Below are 18,489 nucleotides of genomic sequence, written 5' to 3'. Positions count from 1 at the left end.
CTGAAGAGAGAGATTTAGTGATTTTTGGAGGTTCCTGCCCCTCCTCCTTTTGAGTTTATAACTCTTCATGTTGTACACCTTTCCCCAACTTAAACCACAATGCTAATACTGGAAGAAAAGGTCTTAGGTCTGTATGCATCACAGTGAACATTACATCAGCGTTAACCAAACAATGTTATGTTATTGATGATATTGCCAAGAAATAGAAATGAAGGCAAACAGCAGCAGTGATATAGTGGACTAAAGGTTGGGAGACCTGGGTCCTTCTCCCAGCTTGGCCATTGACTTGCTGTGAGACCTTGGGCAAGTCACTTAACTTCTGTTTCAATTTCCCCATCAGAAAAATGAAGCTAAATAAGACTTACCCACTTTTGTAAAATGCTTTGAGATCTATGGATGAAAAGAGCTATGTAAGACCCTGAGGTTAGGATGGTGTGTTCTGTAATTGATATGTTAGCAGCTGTATTCAACTTCTATTGAGAGGCCAGAATACTTCCACCTAGTCTGGCTTGATATGGGCTATCTTTCCCTTCTTCACTTTTCACATAATCTAGGAAATAACTTTTTTTCCTATTTAAAGGGCCATCTTCTCCTACTTAAATATGGAGGATGTTCTTAGCTATTCCCCAGCCATTAGCATTCCATTCCAACTACCAACAACTCTAATTTACAGGAAGACAAGATAATCTTCCCTCTAAACTCCTTGCCTGGAATCTGTTGCCTTTTATATGTAAAAGTTGGCCCCATGTACACCTAAAGGCAAGACAAACCAAAATGCAGTGTGAATAAGCACAACATGCCCAGAAATCCTAATACTACCATCCCACCCATTTTTTGCCTACCACCTTTCCAGAGTAACAACTCCTCCTCCTCTCCCTCCCTCCCAGTGCCTCCTGCACGTCACAGAAGAGGTGTTCAGCTGCGTGCAAGAGGCGCTGGGAGGGAGGGAGAGGAGTGGGGATTGGTGTTCCCCAGGTAGGGGGTGGAAAGAGGCAGGGAAGAGGTGGGGTGGGGTGGGCTTGGGGCCTCGAGCTGAGAGGGTGGCTTGGGGGGGTCCGTGAAAATGTTTAAATCAAAATGGGGTCCCAGTTTCCTAAAGTTTGAGAACTGCTGCACTAGATAATACTTAGTCCTGTCTCAGTGCAGGGGACTGGACTAGATGACTTATCAAGATCCCTTTCAGTTCTATATTTCTATGATTCTATTCTATCATTAAATTTCACAATACTAGCTCATCTTAAAAAAATCCATAAGGAACATTCTTTCTTTAAAATAAAAGTTCTGATTTAAATTAATTTCCTCCTGCTCCAGTGGAATTGACAGATTTCTCAACCATCAGCATTAGCCATCTCCTTTCAGTCACCCTTTGCTGACCATCTCAGTGCTCTTAGTTCTGTTTCAGATATGTGAGCTCTCACTGCCATAAAGGTTTTTGTTTTGCTCCTACTCGGCCATTGTAGTCCTCCATAATAGCAGTGAGAACTGCTGCACAGCATGCTACTCCAACTATAGGATGCACATTCTTGCAGATTTTACCAAAGTTTCAGGTAATAATGAGTAGCTTTTGTTGTTGTTGTTGTGTTTTCTTGCTAGGTTGCCACTTGCATTTTTTCCCTTCCCCACCTTTCCCTTTTGCAAATTATGTGCTCATGCTAGCATTGGTTTGATTCAGAAAAGTCATCGTCAGGGACCCTTTGGATGTGTACAGAGGCTGCTTGGGAGCACACAGATTAGCATGTTACACTGTAACTGTGTTAGAACCCTCTTCAAAATTTCATGAAAATCTGACACATGCACAGTATAAAGAAGGGCTGAATAGAGTCCAGTTGTCAAAACAATATTGAGCCAATAAGCATGTCATGGGTGGAGCTACTGCAGTGTGGGTTACACAAATAATTCTGAATGAAGATCTTTTTTATGTTGGGCCTGAATGAACCAGGTTGCACTGTTTTGTAATATGTTTGTAAACAGCTTTATTTTCTTAAAATACTAGATTTGTCTGCATATACTTTCTTGATGAAGTATTTTATTAAAAGGATTGATCGGGAGGAAGTTCTTATGAATTTTTCATGAGCTGGTATGTTCAGCTGAATGAATTCAGTGAGTGTCAGTGTATAGCTTGCAGACAAGGCACATCCACAAGGAGGCTACTGACACAGAAAGCACTTTGGCGCATTTTCAGAGGGAAAGCTGGGCTGATAAAGCTCTGTCTGATAAAGCACTGACTTATTCTTCGATTTAGGCTGCTGCTGTTTTAGGTAGCTTTTCCATTCGGGACTCAGCCTTGTGAATGGCAGGGCTAGGCTTTGCCAATCTATCAGCATTTGAATCTGAAGCAATGTCTCTGTGATATGTTTTTTGAATGGTGAAAGCTAACACAACATCCAAGCTATGACAGCAAAAGATTCTTCTAGGGAACTTGCTGCTCCAGAGTCAGATATCTACATAAAGACTTTCAAAGAACAAATGCATTTAGAACTTGAGCTTCCCAAACTGCCAGGGAACAGACCCACGTCTCCAAAAATTTCACCTCGCAGCTCTCCAAGGAACTCTCCATGCTTTTTCAGAAAGTTGCTGGTGAATAAAAGCATCCGTCAACGCCGTCGCTTCACAGTGGCGCATACATGGTAAGATCTGTTTGATATCTATTTGTCTTTACAAGCCAGTGCGTGTGCGGCTATATTTTTAACGCTGAAAAATAAGCTGAGATCCATTCATAATACTTGCTGCAAGTGTGAAATGAACAGAACAGAGGGCAGCTGAAATACGTACAATGCAGTGCCTGTACAATTGTCATTCAGCTTCTGTTCTCCAGAATACGTACAGCTTATAATGCATGCATCTGTAGTTAATCTTCATTGAATAAAACAGGCACCCAGGAACTTTCATAGACATATTGTAGGCAAAGCATGTGGATTTCTTTCAGAGGAATCTTTGAAATGCTTTTTCTTTCTATATCAACTCTGATTGCAGGTAACAGTAGAACATAGACTGGGTCGTTTTTGCTATGCTACTGTCAGGCTTAAATGCTGGTAAAGGCTACAACTTTACTGAGTGGCTTTTGACTATTTTTGTTTGGTAAAAATGTTGTGCCTTCTTTCAGCCTCCTTTTTTAAAAGAAGGTTGTAGCTAAGATTCATATGTTTTAAATTGATCATTTTTGGGCAGTCAGCAATTTGCATGCTGTTACAGTTGATTTTGAGCTGAAGCTTATTACCACTTGGTGAAAATATAAAGGGAATTGCTGTATTAAGCCAGGTAAATGAAGTCATAAAGGATTAACAAAAGAAAGAGTGGCTCAAATTTCGAGTGGTTCATATTTTCTCTCCTAAATTCATTGTGTGTGGTTTATGGATACAGAACTTTTTTTATATAAACCTACTGTAGTCGACTACTAGAGCCAAATCTCCAAACTTTTAATAACATGCATGTTTGTATAACACACTCGCACACAGCCACATTCATTAACTTCCCTTTCTATGAACTGAATCAGAGAAGGAAAGAGAGCACGAGGGAACCCCATATATATTTGTGAGCAGAGATTTTAATATACCAAAAAATAATTTACCCTTTGTATGTTTCTCCTTTCATAATGTAGAATGTTGTTCTTAAAATAGTGTGTTTGAGTTGTGTTGGAAAAAGGTCAAAGCTGCATTTAAGCAAGAACTTTCTGAAATGAAGCACTAAACCTCCTTTGCCTTAGATATTTGTTTATGGCAAATTAGCAGCTGTAACAGTCGTTCTGGCTCTAGATCTGTGAGAAACTTTTAAGAAAAAACACTGATCATACATACAGGAATACGAGAATACCAAATTTATTATAGAATTTTTTTTTATGAACTTGTAACATAGCCTTTTATTCTAATTCATAGTTCGGGAATGGTGCATCTCTTTTTATAAAGAATATTATGGCACCCAAAGTGGTATAATAACTTTAGTATGGCCTTGAGCTTCATTTAGCCCTTTAATTGGTTACTAGCCAGTAGTGTCTAGGTCTGTATACATGAATTCCCTTGAATGTCTGTTATATCTTCTCATCAGGGGAACAATGGGATGTTAATTTCTCAATACATGCTGATGTGGGGTGTGGTGGAGGGGGAGAACATATACTGTGAAGAGTGGTACTTCTGTGGGTGTTTTGGGGGTGTAATCAGATTAAGCTCATGGTTAGACATATGTAAGGTTTAATTAAACCTTACATATTTAATCATAATATATTTTTAAAATATGGACAGATGGAAATTAAGTGTCTTCATTTGTCCGTATGTGTTGGGGTTTTTCTTATTCCAGATATTTTTTTAAAAAGTAACCATACTTGTTGAATTTTGTGAGGTTTTTACAATGTAATGGTGATGAACATATAATATAAATTTTTCCCCTCATATACTAAGTTTAATATTAGAAATACAAGAAAACCATCTATCTCAAGAATGTAATGTATTTTAGGTTTTGAACATATATGTATGTGTAACACACCCCACCACCCCTAGCAAACAGTACATACTCTCAATTTTATTGAGCAGATTACAAAATGAAAGGAAACAACTGAAATTAAAGTGAACTATTTAATTTTTAGATAACTTTTTTCTGAAATTATATTGGAATTTTTATGCAATTGTGTAACATATACTTGCCAAATAGGGTACTTTTGGTTTGTATATCTTGTTTGCTTTCTTTGTTTAGAATAAATTTCTTCCGCTTCCTCCCCTCCCCCCGAAGATCCGGAAGATCAGTATACAGGGAAGATCAATATATACAGCATTAAATATCTTGTAACCTATATATTTCATAGTAGAAGGTCTAAAAATAATTTTATTCTCTAAGTACCTGATTCTGCCATCCTTATTCACACTGAGCAGTATTGTTGATGTCAGTGGCACTACTGCTGGAGTAAAGCCCTTTTCAGCATGTGAGGGTGGCAGAATTGGGCCCTCCTTGTACAAAAAAATACAAAAGATACTCTCTCTAGCACACATTGCTGTTTCTAACAGAGTTTTATTTAAATATTTGTCCTCAAGACTTTTTAAATAGTTCTTTAATAATATTTATATGACCTGGGTCACTTCCCCTATCTCTTAATGCATAATCCCCAGCTGTGCTGTGATGAGCCTTACCTTTTTAATGAACGGAAATGAACTGATTTTTCTAACGTGTTTTTGCAATTTTCTCCCTCATTTTGGCTAATATTTTTATTTCTTTCTGTTTACTTTACATTTTAATGTCATAGAGTGCAGGGGCCATATTATCTGAAAGCACAGTGGAGCTTTAGATATTTTTGAGACGTCCATCTTTCTTTTAGATCAAATATGTACTAAATGAAGAAAATACAATGTGAGAGATAAATAAAGTGTATTGAGAAATGTATACTTTAATTTTTTTCTGTCAGATGGAGGATCCTTCCAGAGGTGAATATACCATAACTGAAATGAAAATATTTCTTTATATTTTAAAAACTATACCCTATGGTAAATTATAAATCATATGCTGTCCTTAATTTTTGAAAATACAGCCTGTTTTGATTACAAAATAATTTCCAGTTCTGGAATTTAACAAGTTAATTAGTATGGTACGATAAAGTGATAGCATTTGAATTTGTTCCAAGCCTAGTGAACAACTACTGATCTTTCTAATTACCTGAAGTCGTACAACCTACTGTAGGCATATCAAAGCTTGCGGCGTATGTCACATGTTGCCTTGCTAAATGAGCATTGTCTACACTGGTGAAACCAAATAGTAAAGACTTGTCTAGATGCAACCCACTAGAACTGAAATGTTGCTTTAAAAGCTCAACTCTGATGGACTGATTATGGCTGAGGATAACCGGCAGTTCTCATAAAATTGTTTCTGTAGTCAACTAAAAAGCCTCAAGTAGTTATAGGCTGCCCACTAGTTATAGGTTGACTTTCAAGTGTTTTTTTTTAAACGTTTTGTGATTTTTTTTTTTGATTTTTTTTTTTTTTTAAGGTCTGACTCATGATGTCTGAACCTTTTGAGGTTGGCAATACTGTTATCCTACCAAAACTTCTCTGAGGTAGGGCAGTACTGCTATCTCCATTTTAGAGAAGGGGAACTGAGGCACTGGGAAGCTACATGGGTTACCCATGGTCACACAGGAAGTCTATAACAAAGTGGGGAATTGAGCCTAGGTCTCCTGAGTCCCAGGCCAGTCCCCTAATCATTGGACCATCCCTTCTCCCAACCTATTGTATCCCATTAAGTCCAAGAGAGCGCCACCTAAAACCACAGGAAATGGTACTTATTCTATAATCAGGTGCCTCAAAATATTTTGCTGGTGTGTCTCTTTGTGATGCAGCGAAAAGAGGGCAAGAAGAAAGCAAGATCAATTTTCATTTTGATTTCTGTTGCATGGACAGTGGCCATGTTAGAACCCGTGACCAAGGTTCACTTACCACTCATGAAGATAGTCATTGCTTTTGTTGGAGGAGCCTCATTATTGGGCAAGCTATCTGCACTTGTATAAAACCATTTTTTTAAAAAAAATCCCCTCTTTGAGGAGGCTGTAGTTAAAACAACATTGGTCTGGTCTACACTACAGACCTATATCAATGTAACTATGTTGCTCAGGGGTATGAAAAATCCACACCCTTAAGCGGCAGAGTTATACCGACTTAACCCCTGTGTAGACAGAACTGTGTTGGTGGGAGGGCTTTGTCAACATAGCTACTGCCTCTTGGGGAGGTGGATTAACTCTTCTGATGGGAAAGCTCTCTCCTGTCGGCATGGGGCGTCTTCATTAAAGAGCTACAGTGATGCAGCTGCAGCGGTGCCAGTGTAGCTGTGCCCATTATAAAAACAACTTGGTTGCTGATACCTTACCCCTAAGAAGTCGAGTATGCTGGGGATGCAAATTTCCCCCTCCATCAGCCTCTCCTTCCTGATACCATGGCATGGGCCCTCAATCCCCACAAAGCTTCAGTGGAGAAGCTTTCATGGGATTCCAGGGAGTGGTGGATGATGCTAGAGGGAGAAGTTGCCTGATTGTTTCGAAGCTTCTGGAGTAGGGAATATCTGCCATTATATTGACCCCTCCCTTTGCCGAGGAGAAAATTGGGACCTATGACTTCTGTTCTTGAGACGATACTGGACTAGTATCTCAGCATAACTTGTCTCCCTGAAGCTCCAATACATTATGGCTTTAGGCTGTTGTTTCAAGCTTGCTATACAACAGTAGTAGAATATTGCCTCAGTTCTTTTAACTGCTGAACACCAAACTTGTTTGTTAGCTCCATGTAGTCTGGTCCATATACCTGTTTGCATTCTTCAGGGAGCAGCTGGCTGCTTCTTAGGATTTTTTCAATCAAACTGGAGCGAGTGAGGAAGCTGCTGTTGCTTCATCATTCGACTTTTCCCATTTCTCCTCTGAACTTTGGCTGACATGCAGGCATACTGCAGTGTTAAAGTCTCTATTGAGACAAGAAAAACAGAGTGAGGGGGTGGAAAGATAATATTGTGTCAAAATTAAGAGGAGGAGGGTATATGGCATACTATATATTCTTCATTCATGCCTCATAAATTCTAAGGCCAGAAGGGACCACTGTGATCATCTAGTTTAACCTCCTGTATAACAACATAACATAACAAGCCTTCCTTGAATTAATTCCTGTTTGAACTGGAGCATATCTTTTAGAAAAACATTCAGCCTTGACTTAAAAATTGCCGAGGATGTAGAATCCACCATAATCCCTGATAAATTGTTCCTGTGGTTAATTACCATAACTGTTAATGTGCACCTTATTTCCAGTCTGAATTTGTCTAGCTTCAAATTCCAGCCATTGGATCATGTTACACCTTTCTCTGCAAGATTTAAGAGCCCATTATCAGACTTTTGTTCCAGGTAGTTACAGATTGTGATCAAGTCACCCATGAACCTTCTCTTGGATAAGATAACTAGATTAGATCCTTGAGTTTTTCATTATAAGGCTTGTTTTCCAATCCTTTAACCATTCTCGTGGATCTTCTGTGTACCCATTCCATTTGATCAACATCCTTCCTGAACTGAGGGCATCATACAATATCCCAGCAGTGGTCACGCAAGTGACAAATACAGAAGTAATATAACTGTTCCCTGTTTATCCATCTAAGGTGTCACATTGGAAGCTCCTGTTTAGCTGATTACCCACCATGACCTCCAAGTCCTTTTCAGAGTCACTGCTTCACAGAATAGAATCCTCCATTCTGTAAATATGGCCTGCATTCTTTGTTCCTTGATGTATGAGTTCACATTTCACCACACTGAAACACACATTGTTTCCTTGTGCCCAGATTACCAAGTTACGCAGATCACTGTGTATCAGAGACTTGTCTGCTTCATTATTCATCAGTCCCACAGTATTTATATCATCTGCAAATTTTATCAGGGATGATTTTATGTTTTTCTCCAGGTCACTGATGAAAATATTCAAGTGCAGGGTAAAGAACTGATCCCTGAGGGACTCTACTAGAAACACACTTTCAATGAAGATTCCCTATGAATAGTTACATTTTGAGAGTAGTCAGTGAGCCGTTTTTTAATCCATTTCATGTGTGCCATGTTAATTTTGTATCATTCTAGTTTTTTAATTGAAATGTCATGCCATACCAAGTCAGTTGCCTTTCAGAAGTCTATATTCCCTCACACATCTATCAGGAAGAATTTCTGGAACAAAGACTACTTAAATAAATTGCAAGTCCCTAAGGGCATGAAGGTAGGAAGATGATTTCCCTCCCCCCTTCCTCTTCAGTAGCTCTGGTTTTAAGGGTCTATAAACAAGAAAAAATTAGCAGAAATGGGGATGGCAGTAAATCCCGAAACCCATTTTTTCCCTGTTTCTTAAGAATAAATTTCCTAAGAACCCTACCTATATCAATGGGGGCCTGAAGGGAGAGATTTCCCCCTGTCCCCAGTCACTTAAAGCGGGTAAAACACCCTGTCACAATTGAAGCAGAATATTTGCAAGTGTAAACGCTTTGCAAAGTATTTTACAGCTATTAAAGAGATGAAGTGCAGAGCATGGAGCTCTGGTGTTCGTGATTTTGATGGGCATAAATATTTCTCTGAAGTACACAAAGAGGGATCTATTCTTGCAAAAAAGCACAGGGATTTAAGGATGTATTTTGCACTACTTAGGTATCTCCTCCTCCCCAAGCTAATGAAAGAGTGGAATTCACTGGAAAAAATCTAAATTTGAAAACTAAATTATTAATAGATGAGGATTGATAACAATACATGACACGTCTTAAAGGGCCTTTCATCTGAGGACCTCAATTTGGTTTTAAAAATTCATTAATTAAGCTTCAGCTCATCCCTGTGAGGCATGTATGGTGGGTGCATTTAAAACACTCCTTCCAGTCCTAGGGATATTAGTGGTTCTAGAGGCATTCCCCATTTTAAGTACAGAGAATATTGCTGGAATTTATATCTCTAAATCAGAACAAACCTTTTAAGTGTGCAATAAATATTACCACTTTTACAGAGTTGTAAATAGAGACACAAAGATTAAGTGATTTACTGTGGACGCATATTGACACAGTAGCTGAGCTGTTTTGAGAACCCCTGAGTTCTGACTTCCAGTTGTATATTTAACCATTTAGACAACATGAAAAATGGTTTCTTAAAGAATTTTTTGATTTTATTTGAAAGGTATTACTGACTAAGCAGGGGCATGGGCAGGAATTTAAATTTGCCCACTTTTGGAGGGGCACGTTAAACACCCTCACTATAACGACTCCATGGGGATCCAAGCCATTTGGCCGTTATAGCCATTATAGCAAAAGGTGGGGGGCAGCTCTGCTAGCTCCAAGGCTGTGGCATGGACAGATTGATTCTCCAGCCCTGGGGCTCTGGTGGTGGCAGAAAGATTCTCCAGCTTGCGGCCGTGGCCAGCACTGACAGAGAGCGAGTTCCTCTGGCCCCATGGCCATGGTGGGGAGAGACCGCGAGCTCCTCCAGCTCTGGGGCCGGAGGAGCTCTGTGACCCCGCCGATTATTGGGAAGGGGCTGTGCCCTTGCTTGCGCTCGCCCCTCCCCCATTGTGCATGCCTCTGTGACCGAGGAACAGTTGAAATTAAATAAAATGCTTACACTATGTCACCAACTATTGTGTATGCTGGCCACAGAATTATATATGGTGTCTCTCTCCAGTAAATATACAGTTTTTCTCATCCATTTGAGTTGCCAGTACAGACTGATAAAGTGCAGTGAATCTGTCACCATAATTTATGCAGTGTAGATTAGCTTTCAATGCAAATCTGTAATTGTCAATTCTCTGCTCCCTTTTTTGTACTTAATCTTTGTGAATTTTTTCATTTTTTGCGTGTCTGAGTCACAGCAATTAACGCTGTAAACCATTGTCTTTGATATACCTGTGTTTCTTTAAAGTATCTTGTGATACTGGATGTGAAGGATGTTATATGAAACTGAATGGCTTTGTATTGTCTTGTCTGTAGAAACAGACGTAAATTTTTCCCTGTTGGAGTACTCTGATAATTTGTGATATAGTTGCAGCTCACGAACCAATACAGCACAATATAATTCTATAATTATTAGGTATGAGGGTGTTGCAATAATCAAGAGGAGAGGGATTAAGGATGTGGATAGTGATTTCTGCAGAGGTGAATTGAGGCAGTGTCATGCACAGACAATGCTGCAGCGATGTTGATAGGCAGATTTGCAAACATGGGAGAATTGAAGGAGGAGGGGATTTCAGAGTCAGATATAATAACACCAAGATTACAGTCAAACTGAAGTTCAGTGTGGAGGAGTACATGAATGGTGTGTTGTTGGTTATGAAATGTGAATCAGTTCCTTGCACAGTTCAGTATGAGCCTGTTCCTGGTATGATATTATTTGAATAAGTGTTGGGAATCATTGTCCAGAGTGAAGATGTGGAGCCATAGTATGTATTACATGTTATAATACATTCCTTGCCCTTATATACTCCTTTCTGCCCTACAGAAAATACAGTGTTCTGTTAGTCAACAGATAATATTGCTTAAAGTGTGTGGGTTTCTGTATTGATATAATGTGAGAATATAGCCATTATTAAATAATTGGAGTCAATATTTGGTATGGAATTAGCGGTAGATAATTCTGCACTACAGAAATCATTGCCCATACATATAGTAAAGTCTATATGGAGTCTGGTGTGGCAGGCGGTGAAAGTATCTTTGGGGAAAATATTGTCTTTTTATATCTGCCCACATTTAATTTGTTAATATGAAATATTTTTCTTTATTTTGCGGCAAAAATATGTATACATTGAATTTCCTCTTTCACTCATCTGATCAGATACAATTCCCTACCTCTTCCCAATGAAAGAAAAAACATTTTTAACTTGCTCAAGCTGTTTTGATCTCTCAATATTAAAAATAGTTTATTGCTGTGGGGTGTAGGAGGTTTTAAATAATACATGAATATGCTGTGGGGGGAAACAGTGAATTTCTGTTGCTTGGTTTATTATAGTAAAGGAATTAACCTCTCTCATGCTGAACAATGTACTAGCCTCTTATGGTAAGTGCACTTGTATACTGTGGTGTGACTTAGTTGAGACAATTAGGTGTTTCATGCCAGAAGCTGTACAATTGAGGAGGATGAATATAAAGAAGAGACTTGGCCATGAGGCTACAATTATTGGCTTTATGGAGAGCTGGAAACATAGCTAATGACTGGGAAAACAAGAGGGAAGTGTAGGGGAAGATAAGGCAGCTGTGATGGGCAAGTGCAGAGCCAAGTTTGGCATTCTATAGGGAGGGATGAGAGAGGAGAAAAAGAAGTGGGAGGGGATGGTGTGAAGGAGACATCTTGAGGGATAAGAGATGGACAGCAGGAGTCATATTTTGGTCTATGATTTGAATGAAGCAGGAGCTAGGAGAGGAGGTGGGGATTGAGAAGGAGACTGGAACAAGGAGAGCATGCGCTACATAGAATCAAGCTGCCTACATAGAGCAGTGGGTCCAGTGTCACAGTGTTCATCCTGCTGCTCTTTCTCTAAGCTAGTGAGTTCAAGCTTAACATGGATGGACATTCCTACTGCAGCAGCCTCTGTGGCAAATTTTTAATAATATGAAAGCAAAACTTGTGCACAGCAGCTAATCGAGTTAACTGTGTGGGCAATTTTATCAGTTTGCCCTGAGTCCAACTGTATTCATGTGGAAGAGTAGAGTTCTATATGGACATCTAGTACAGTAACTCCTCACTTAACATTGTAGTTATGTTCCTGAAAAATGCGACTCTAAGTGAAACGATGTTAAGCGAATCCAATTTCCCCATAAGAATGAATGTAAATAAGGGGGGTTAGGTTCCAGGGAAATTTTATTTTTTTTTGCCGTACAGTACGGTACTATAGTTGGGAGGTGCCCCCACCTTACCCCACACAGGCACAGCCCACTGGCACTGGAGACAATGAGTCAGGCAAGGAGACTGAAGGTGCTGTAGGCTAGGAGAAGCACGTTTTGCAGCAGCAGTGGCAGCTTCCCCTACTCTGCAAGCACCAGGGGCGGGGGGCTCAACCCTCGACCCGTCCACTCCACCCCTCCCCCAAACCTCCACCCTTAATCCACCTCTTCGTCCCCCCCCTTTACTCCGCACGCCGTGTCCTCGCTCCTCCTGCCCGCGGCAATCATCTGGCTTGCGGCATTCAGGAGGCAGGAGGGAGTGGGGAGGAGTGAGGACACGGCACGCAGGCTCCCCCTTCCCTGTCTCCTAAACGACGCAAACCAGCTGATTGCTGGGGGAGGGGGACGGGGAGGGAGGCGTGCAGCATCCTCGCTCCTCCCTCCCTCCCTCCCTCCTGCCCGTGGCAATCAGCTGGCTTGCGGCGTTCGGGGGCAGGAGGGAGGGGGGAGGAGCTAGTACTCGGCGCGCAGCCTCCCCCCTTCCTCCCCTGCGTCCTGCCTGCGGCAGTCAGCTGGTTTGTGGAGTTCAGGAGACAGGGAGGGAGGGGGAGCCTGCGCACCGAGTCCTCGCTCCTCCCCCCTCCCTCCTGAATGCTGCAAGCCAGCTGATCGCTGCAGGCAGGGGGAGGAGGGGGAAGGCACTGATTCACGGGGTCTGCAGGCGGGAGGCGCTGTGCGGGGGGGGCATAGGGGAACTGATATGGGGGCTGCCAGCTGTGGACAAAGCAGGCAGCCAAATGACATTATAACGAAGCATTGCACAACTTTAAATGGAGCATGTTCTGTAATGAGCGGGGATGTAAGATCGAAACAACGTTAAGCGAGAGGATGTTAAGTGGGGGGTTACTGTGTATGTCCAGTGTGTGTCATTCAGCTCTCACTATGATATTAATTTCTTGTCATGCGATTGTATAACCTGTATGGCACATCATGATGTGGTTCTTGGGAACGAATGTTTTTATTCTTACGGAAACATGTAGTGCATGTGTGTTTGTATACATATATACATAATCTTTAATTTATTCCATCACATATTTTGTCTTGGTTGTAAAACCAACTTGTGCAGTAACCTCTTAGACCACAGTTTGATTTCTAACCTAGCCAGCAGACTAGATCTTGGAAGTGAGAAGTAGACACACTATATATTTTGAAATCATAGCTTCTGAGGGGGAAACATTTGTGGAAAAATCCATATCTCTGTGACGGGGATCCCCCCGGGGTGCAGTCTGGGACTGTGGGAGTGCTGTGCCCCCTGAACTTTCTTCAGCCTTGGCTGTCTCTCACAATGCCTTGCTAGTGACCAACAGCAAACCCCTCCAGGTGCTGCTATAGGTGCCAACTTCCCCTCTTCCCAGTGGGTGCTCAACCCCGCCCCTGCACCGCCCTCACACCCCTCCTCCCACCCCCATTCTGCCCCTGCCCCGCCTCTTCTCCGCCTCCTCCCCTGAGCGCGCCACATCCCCACTCCTCTCCCTCCCTCCTGGAAAGCCCTAAGAGCCGCCAAACAACTGTTGGGGGGGGAGGGGCTGGAAGCGCTGGGAGGGAGGGGGAGGAGCGGGGATGCGGTGTGCTCGGGTGGGGGGAGAAGGAGGCGAGGAGGTGGGAGCTTGTCTATCAGTGGGTGCGGAAACCCGCTAATTTTTCCCTGTGGGTTCTCCAGCCCTGGAGCACCCATGGAGTTGGTGCCTATGGGTGCTGCTATCACTCGGCACAACAGCATGTGGAGCCCCACACCCAGCTGGATTGCATGAATGCTCCCAGAGCCACTCATGAAAGGCACACAGAGAAAGGCACCAGCTGAATCCCCCTCTACCCCCCAGCACTGTACCCCAGTAATATACTGTCTTGCACTGCTCAAGATGGTCAGTGCAAATTTATTAATTGGTTCACCACTTCAGCAGTGGAAAGTGGACATACACTAGCCTTTGTCAAACCTGAGGAGATTTTCCCCACACTTCATACAAACTCACTGGTAAAGATAAACAATTAAACAAATGTATTGACTTTCAAAGGTAGGTTTTAAGTGATAGGCAACAAGTCAGAGTTAGTTACCAAAAGAAACAAAATATAAACACGCAGTCTAAACTCTCAACCTCTTTAGACTGGGCAACAACTAGATTCAGCAGTTTTTGCCCAGAATCCATGGTGTAAAAAGCAGTCTGACAGTTCTCTCTGTGTATCTCACTGGTAACTGATGCAACCACCACCACCACTACCAAAATGTCAGAATGCCTATAGAAATTTGTTCTTGGACAAAGGGTGGCTGGATCAAGCTGAACCCAAGCAAGACTGAGGTGTACTGGTCAGCAAGGTGAAACACGCTGAAGAATTGGCCAAGACATGAGCTGTGATGCACCATTTAAAGTGGGATGGGGGGCATAGATTTGCCTACTCCTGCCTGAGCATCCTCTTCCCTTCCTAGTTCCCCCCACATCAGCAGCCTGACTCCCTCCCCTGCTCCCCCAGACCATAAGCCCCCTACACCTACTACCTCTAAATTTTATAAGTGGCATGGTGACCTGTGTGTGGGGTTGCAGTACCACTCAGGTTTGGCTCAGCGGTCCCTCCATCATGACAGAGGGATGGCCATGCCAAATTTGAGTATGTGGCATGGTGACTTGGCATATGGGGTTGCAGCTCCACTCAGATTCGGCCTAGCTGAAAAATAGTTGGGCCATGACCCAGGTGGCTCCCCCAGCTCCGCTGCCTATGGGCCAATACATTGTCTCCACCACCCACTGATGGTGTACTGCCCCGATTGTCAAAGTTATGTGAAGCCTTGGATGACCATAGAATCATAGAATATCGGGGTTGGAAGGGACCTCAGGAGGTCATCTAGTCCAACCCCCTGCTCAAAGCAGGACCAATCCCCAATTAAATCATCCCAGCCAGGGCTTTGTCAAGCCTGACCTTAAAAACTTCTAAGGAAGGAGATTCTACCACCTCCCTAGGTAACGCATTCCAGTGTTTCACCACCCTCCTAGTGAAAAAGTTTTCTCTAATATCCAACCTAAACCTCCCCCACTGCAACTTGAGACCATTACTCCTTGTCCTGTCCTGTTCTACCACTGAGAATAGTCTAGAACCATCCTCTCTGGAACCACCTCTCAGGTAGTTGAAAGCAGCTATCAAATCCCCCCTCATTCTTCTCTTCTGCAGACTAAACAATCCCAGTTCCCTCAGCCTCTCCTCATAAGTCATGTGTTCCAGACCCCTAATCATTTTTGTTGCCCTTCGCTGGACTCTCTCCAGTTTATCCACATCCTTCTTGTAGTGTGGGGCCCAAAACTGGACACAGTACTCCAGATGAGGCCTCACCAATGTCGAATAGAGGGGAACGATCACGTCCCTCGATCTGCTTGCTATGCCCCTACTTATACATCCCAAAATGCCATTGGCCTTCTTGGCAACAAGGGCACACTGCTGACTCATATCCAGCTTCTCGTCCACTGTCACCCCTAGGTCCTTTTCCGCAGAACTGCTGCCTAGCCATTCGGTCCCTAGTCTGTAGCTGTGCATTGGGTTCTTCTGTCCTAAGTGCAGGACCCTGCACTTATCCTTATTGAACCTCATCAGATTTCTTTTGGCCCAATCCTCCAATTTGTCTAGGTCCCTCTGTATCCTATCCCTGCCCTCCAGCGTATCTACCACTCCTCCCAGTTTAGTATCATCCGCAAATTTGCTGAGACTGCAATCCACACCATCCTCCAGATCATTTATGAAGATATTGAACAAAACCGGCCCCAGGACTGACCCCTAGGGCACTCCACTTGATACCGGCTGCCAACTAGACATGGAGCCATTGATCGCTACCTGTTGAGCCCGACAATCTAGCCAACTTTCTACCCACCTTATAGTGCATTCATCCAGCCCATACTTCTTTAACTTGCTGACAAGAATACTGTGGGAGACCGTGTCAAAAGCTTTGCTAAAGTCAAGAAACAATACATCCACTGCTTATTTACACACAAGACCAGGTAGCATCACTTTCCAAAAATGACTCTTTTCACCTCCAACTTACTAGGAAATTTGGGTTTTCTACCCAGATGAGGACTGAGGACATGGCCGTGCGTCAGTCATATCTAGGATGGATTATTGTAACTCCTTACATATGGACCTGAATGTGAAGACAATGCACAGGCTCCACCTGGTACGGAAGCCTTCTCTATGGCTTAGGCTGCTGTGAGAACATTAAGCCAGTCAACTTCTGCTGACAGTAAAAGGCTATGGTCCTAATTTTCAAAGCAATTCATGGAGCAAGCCCCTACATGAAAGACTGAATTTTGATCTGTGAATCGTGACTCCTCCAGGACAGTGCTGATTACAAAGCATGTGAGAGCTGGGATCGAAGTATTTTTGGTCAAGGGGATCCAGCTGTGGAACAATCTTCCAGATGAGATCAGGTGAATCCAGAGTCTGACTATCTTTATGAAATGTTGTAGAACCTCTTTCTTTGGGAAAGCCTATCCACCATAAGTGGATGAAACATGCTTTTTTATTTCCCCCCTGAAAACCACCCCTCCATTTACAAGCAGAGTTTTAACCCTAAAAATGGAGAGGTACCAGAGGCTCCATGAAATCTGCCAGGAACTTTGCGACTGTTTTTATGTGGCTTTCGTTCAGATACTACAGTGATGGGCTGGAGTATAAAACCCTAAGACTGATGGAAATTGTTGGTGTCTAGGGGATATGAAGACCTTCAGGGTAGAAGGCTCTGGCTAAGCCCTCTCCTTGTTGCTGGGGTGTCCCTGCTGCTCTCACATTCTTGCTCCAGTGACTAGTGGTTCTACTTTGCTTCCACCAGCCCACGTGGAGCAGATTGTGTGCAGAACACTTATCTTTCCCTTCTAGTACTCTAAAAGGCACAGCATGGACATCACTTTTCTGAATGGTTAGCATTTGTTATTCCAAGTCTAGATGAGTAAAATCCACTACATTTTAGTTATCTTGGCATATACCGTTCTGTAGTATTCCCTCTACCCAAAACATCCAGTGGCACCACTATCAGAGGATATACTAATTGCAGCTGTCAGTGGAACAGAAACAGAAGCATTACCCACAAGCATGAGTAGACTGAGCTAACACAGTGCTTCATAGTGTGTGTGTGTGTGTGTGTGTGTGTGTGTGTGTGATAAAATCAAGCTGTTCTTATACACTACAGATGGAGGCAGCCTCTTTGTTGCTGAATACCATGTTTGTTGTTTATCAGGTATTAAGATTTAAATAGTTTTCATAAATGGCTGAATAATTGGGAATCCCTGGGCCCATATTTCAAATTCATACTCAAGTACATGATCTGCCAAGACCTTCCTACACACTGATATATGGGTGATTATTCAAAGAGATTTCCAGCTCATAAACCTTACTGTATCCCATCACACAATAGATATACTGCAGGGTGGGAAGTCTGCCTTTATATATACAGAAAACAGGATAAGTTTTAACAGCCTATGTGAAGGGAAATAATAAAGCTGTATTTTCATAGTATGCAGGCACTCATATGTTCTTTAGCTATTCATTTCTACAGTATCTATGTTCTATTGGCCTAAATTTTCAGAAGTGCTAGTGTCATGGTTACAGGGCTAGCCTATCCTCCTCCTTATCTCTGAGTACATCGCTCCAACGTCAGGTGTGTGTTGGGTAAAAGCACAGCTGGGTGCATCACATTGGATGAGGCTAAGGTTACCGGACACCGATGTCCAGCCTGGACCTTTTTCCTGTCTACCTTTACTGGGACAAAATGCTTCGTGGATATCCCCTCTGCATCCGTAATCACCACTTTTATCTGCGGCCCTGGTGGGGCAGTGTCTTGATGCCCCTCTGGCTGGACTGCCAGTATAGCCTGCTGTGGTGCATTGCCAGCCTCCTGCTCCATGGACCCTGGAAAGTTTGACCACTTGTGCCCGGTCCCCTTAAAACACCTCTGTTCATTGGATTCTCTTGTTCCAATGGTTAACTACTCATTAAAAATGTACACCTTATTTCCAGTCTGAATTTGTCTAGCTTCAACTTCCAGCCACTGGATCATGTTATACCTTTCTCTGCTGCATTGAAGAGCCCATTATTAAATATTTGTTCCCCGTATAGCTATTTATA

At 42.5% G+C, this 18,489-nt stretch overlaps 1 protein-coding gene across 4 annotated transcripts in view; it reads left to right on the top strand.

Moving 5' to 3' along the window:
- Nucleotides 1-18,489, top strand: part of PDE4B (phosphodiesterase 4B) — a 376,497-nt gene that overhangs the window by 95,363 nt on the left and 262,645 nt on the right. The window contains exon 1 of one of the 4 annotated variants that reach the window (XM_074961579.1): nucleotides 2,114-2,627. The exons of the other annotated variants lie outside the window; for them this stretch is intronic. Coding sequence (XP_074817680.1) covers nucleotides 2,392-2,627 — 236 coding nt within the window. The 5' untranslated portion in view covers nucleotides 2,114-2,391. Of the gene's footprint in view, nucleotides 1-2,113; nucleotides 2,628-18,489 lie in introns of those variants that run through there. 4 annotated transcript variants of the gene reach the window in all.

This window comes from Natator depressus, chromosome 8, assembly GCF_965152275.1.
Source record: "Natator depressus isolate rNatDep1 chromosome 8, rNatDep2.hap1, whole genome shotgun sequence".
Taxonomy (NCBI): domain Eukaryota; kingdom Metazoa; phylum Chordata; order Testudines; family Cheloniidae; genus Natator; species Natator depressus.
Note: the sequence above shows the minus strand (reverse complement) of the source record. Positions and strands in the feature narration are given on the sequence as shown.